At 23.9% G+C, this 5260-nt stretch overlaps 1 protein-coding gene across 1 annotated transcript in view; it reads right to left on the reverse strand.

The window, feature by feature from the left end:
- Nucleotides 1-329, reverse strand: part of LOC108690788 (iron-sulfur cluster assembly 2 homolog, mitochondrial) — a 1013-nt gene extending 684 nt beyond the window's left edge. The window contains exon 1 of the mRNA XM_018198262.1: nucleotides 253-329. Coding sequence (XP_018053751.1) covers nucleotides 253-329 — 77 coding nt within the window. The remainder of the gene's footprint in view (nucleotides 1-252) is intronic.
- Between the last annotated feature and the right edge of the window lie 4931 nt (nucleotides 330-5260).

The raw sequence follows: 5260 nt of genomic DNA on the forward strand, positions 1-5260 counted from the left end.
ATATATTTTTATTATTTTTTAATATTTTTCAATACAATTACTAATAAAATATATTTTTTCCTTGCAATATCCATAAATATTTGTATTGAAATTCAAACAAAATATTATATATATGTAATACAGCACATTAAATATTATATTATATACAGAATTATATTGTCATATTTTATGATAATGAAGTAACATGTTTACATATTATTCAAAATGATTATGTTAGATTTAATGTGTTAAAAGAAAATAAATTTTACTTACGCCAACAATCGAGAGAAATACCGATTTGCTGCAAAATTTGAAGACAAACCCCACATGACATGGGTTAATTTCGCCATGTTTCCCAGTCGATATCAGCTGTTGAGTTAGTTCCAAATTTTGCCGCTAACTTTAAGCTTTATATACAAATAGTTGCTTGCAAGTAGAACTTCTCATACAAATAAATTCTAAAATACTTTGAAATTTCTCATCTCATAATTTTTAAATTTTTGAGATTTTGTAATATTTCATCAGAAATTATACTTACAAAAAAATCTTTAAAATCTTACGATATTTCATAATTAACATATATGAAAAACTCTGAGAAAAGATGTAGATTTTCTGAGATGTTCCAATTTGTATAAAAAAATGTAAGAAAATTATAAAATTATAAAAAAATTCTGAAAAATTATAGAAATTCTAAAAAATTATATGAAAAATTCGGAGAAAAATTTTCACCAGGATATAGCTTTACAAGCATGCATATTTATTTATGAAACATTTATATAATAAAAAATCATGAATTTAATAAAGCATAAACCAAATATTTATGTTAATAATAATAGCAAATTTATATCAATTGTCGATAATGTCAGCGTTTTTCAATTATCTTTAGGCCCTCAGGACCCTTTTTATACCGCCGAAAATTTGCCCTAGAATTGACGTCTTTATATTTCGTCTTTAATATTTCGTCGGTGTTTTGATTAAGCAATGCCTTACAAGCATGAATCGTTATTATTGGACAATCTCCAATTCTATTCTAATTAAACATGATGTTTAGGCTTACGAAGTGGTATTTGACAATTTATATTTAAAGCAGAGAGAAATCTGAGAGAAGCCATGCCGGTCTTTTTCCTGTTACCGTCGAAATGACCCATACATCCATTTTCAGTTTAGAAAACTACGTGACTACATACATTTTCTGACACAATAAATCGATAAAATCATGTCATTGAAAGTAGATGTGATTCGTCTCTGTATTAAATCTTTAGGATAGAAGTGTGATTTACAGGAGGAATAGTTTAATTTTTAATTGAACGAAAAAATTTTAATTTCGCATCTCCTATATATATAAATATATATAGGAATATATAAAAGTTATATAAATTAAATATATAAAAGTTGTTGAATTTTAATAAACGAAATTGAAAATTATAATAAATTATATAATTTAGTGAATTTTATCTTGTATAATATTTCTTTTATACTATTTTATAAAATTACATAAAGTTACATTTCTTTATGCAAATTTTCAGCCCGTTTTTATCAAACATAATTACCAAATATAATTACTATACAGTATGTATCAAAGTCTCTATAATTACTAGCAATTATAAAGACTTTTAATAAATTCAATCTTTTTTAAACATATATTGTCACTTTAAGATATAATTCAGTAAAAACAAGCTAGAGTCCCTCTGCCAATTTTTCGACGGTCCTCTTTTCTTTGTAAGTATAAATCATCTATAAAAAACAAATAAACTACTAATAATAAATTTAATAGCTCGTTTGTGCAGATAAGTATATCTTTAATTAATTTTTTATGTCTAATTATTTCATTACGTTTCGCTAATCATATTGCATAATATAAACAGTGAAATACAATAATTAGCTATCATATTGCACAATTTTTTCAATATTATATTTTTCATTATAATACTTTATACAATTCTACTTTATACAATACTAATTATAAATACTACTAATTATAAATAATAATTATTATTTATAATACAATATACAATTATAAACGCTATTCAAAATATAATAAAAATTTGATAATAAGAGTATAATTAACAAATTTTAATGCAGGATTATACAAAAATGTCGAAGATACATACAATAACACAAATTTTTCTAAATCAATGTTGAATGAAATATTGATAAACGCGGAAGAAACTAATATATAACTACTAATATATAACATTTAATTAGATCGTATTTACTATTAATTACTAACTTGCGAATATAAAACTTACTAATATCGCAATAAAAAGTCATTAATATATTTATGACAGCACTTTCATCGCATTTAAGATAACTATTCCAATAATTTCATCATATCAAAGTCTCTCCGCTTTGCGATACGCTGATACGCGATAGTATCCGATACAAAAGAAAAACAATTTTCAGTGGAGAGCGACATAATATTTGAATTTTGATTCTACGTTAAATCAAATTCACAAAATCTATTGCAAAGAAAAATTAAGCATTCCATCAAATATCAGCGGTCTTGTTATAGGAAGGTATAATCCCGAATCTTTCAGACCACTTACGATAATAATAATTTTGATAGCATGTCAATTACAATTAATTATCATTTTTATCGCATCTTTAATATAATATTAAAATTCGCGAGAAAATATATTCTGCTATCCATCACTAAAAATCATCATTATTAAAAATAGAATAGAATAGAATGACTTACGAAATAGAGATTACGAAGGAATATATTTAATAATAAAGAATATATTTAATAGGAATATATTTAATAATAATAAAATACATGCGTTATTGTAATTTTTTATATGTGTGAGTACAAAAGTTTCTCAGTTCAACTGTTCGAGATATGCCGAATCCGAAAATAATAATGGGATTTTAAAGAACATTTATACTGAAAAATTTATTATAGAAAATTTAACAATTCTTTATTTTTCAAAAATTATAATTATTAATATCCCACTAATATGAGGGTACTCATTCGACTTATCTTGAATTTTTCATACCCACACATTTTTAATTAAACTCATATAATCACGATAACATTATTAAAAAACTATAAAGAATTTTGAAAAAAATTATGTAAATCAATAAAAATATTCGTTAAATATAATCTCATAATATCTGCATTTATTTTATCATAGAAAAGTGTATATACATATAAATTAATAATTAAAAATATTCTACAATGGCCGGATGTCCAATACCTAAAAATGATATTTTAAAATAATGATTAGAAAATTAAATATGCACATTCATAACCATATTTTTGTTAGAGCAATCATCGAAAAATTAGCAAATTATTTGTATAAAACTTAAATTTGTTTACTTAATAATTTGAATTTAAACAAATAATAATAATATATTCATATAAATCATATAATACTAAATTCCTATTGTTATTAAGATAGTACTATTATTAACATTATTATAACTAGTGGGAAAATTTAATAAAACAAAGAAAGCGAAAATTGTATGTTAAATATACCACTGAATTAATTTTGCAATTTGACTTTAAAATATATAGCAATTATCATTGACTCATTAACAAAATTATTACTATCAGTAACTGCAAACGAAAAAACCTGGAATTAATTCCAATTCTGTATAAGAATCTCTAAAGAGATACCAAACTAGACTTCGCAATGGATTTCACAAAAAGCGACGAGGAATAGTTCATGATAAAAATAATTTCGTCTTTCGGTACAAACCACGTAATTTAACATCCATCTGACGTGAGAGACAGGCCTTTGCATATAATAAACTGGTCACTAAAATATACTTGTAATTCTATAATATTAAATATGTAAATGTCGAAAAGCAAATTAATATTTAACTATTGCTTCAAAGCTCCAATCTTTATGACTTATTTAATAAATTTGTATTAAATATGTAGAAAAAATGATGATTATTCTATGAAATTTTTAATAAGAAGTTACTTAAAATTATTAATGACTGTTTGATATACAAAATAAAATCTAAATTTAAAAAAATTCTAAAATTAAATATTTATCAAACTTATTAAATCAATAAACAATTTTTTATTATATATTTCGTTGATTTCGTAATTTACATTAATTACGCAGCAATTTGGTTTATGACAAGACAAATGTTATTTTTAGTTCTCAATACGGTTTAGATATTCAATAAGAACATATATATTCCAGTAAATGTATAATTAATTAGTTAATCGTTGTGCAAAAGTATGATTATAGCATTCATCTGGACATAGTCTTTACATAAATTTTATATTACATACCTAACATTATTATACATTTATTTACAATAAAGTTAATACAATATTAACGCGTTACATGATTTGTATATGTGTAGAATTTTATAAAAAAATAATTTTGGGGTAGCTGAAAATTTAATAAAATTTGAAATTCATTTGATTTATTTTCGATAATTAGAACAAGATGCTGATAATTAAATAAAACTTAAAATTAATTAAAAATTTTATTCAATTTTTAATTCCTCATTTCCAATTATGTATGTACATATGACATGTTTAGTCCTACTTATCTATACTTATCATTCTACCTATACAATTTCTACCTACCGTCCATACTTATTGTCTTACCTATTTGTATTTTCATTTATTCGTGCCTATCGCGGATATCTATCTCCACTCATATTCCTACATTACTTCATAAATATGCAATAACACGAATATAATATGTTAATGGCTGCATTCGGAAAAAGTAGCTTCTCGACTGTTGTCGAAAATGAAAAATCTTCAATACAATTGGTTCTTTTGGTTCCTTAAATATGGATTTAAATATATAAACCAATCATAGAAGAATTTTACAAGCAGTTGCAAAGCTGCTTTCTATTGAACGTAGCCACGTTTAACCATATCCTATCGCGTATTAATAAACTCAGTGGGATAACTTAATCGCGATCATACTAATAATAAATAAGCAGTAAGCAATAATTAAAACTCTTTCACTCTTTAAAATATTAACAAATAACGGGGCTAATGAGAGTTAGCGTGGATAATTAAACGCAAATTTGATAGATTAAAAAAATTTACCAAACTTAATTATTCGCGTTGTCTCTCATTAACCCTGTTGTTGATTTTTCTTTTGTATTTTAAATAACTCTCAAAAAGTATAAGAACTCGCAATTTACGAGCAAATTACCCTCCCGAATATTCAATTTACCTTTTAGAAACTTAAATTGGTGTCACACACACCAACCTATCTCTCAATAAGCAGAATGTCTAAAATCGACACATAAGACAACTTTAAGATACTTTTAAGAATTCCCGGGAAAAAATATTTTATAT

This window comes from Atta colombica, unplaced genomic scaffold (genome assembly GCF_001594045.1).
Source record: "Atta colombica isolate Treedump-2 unplaced genomic scaffold, Acol1.0 scaffold351, whole genome shotgun sequence".
Taxonomy (NCBI): Eukaryota; Metazoa; Arthropoda; class Insecta; order Hymenoptera; family Formicidae; genus Atta; species Atta colombica.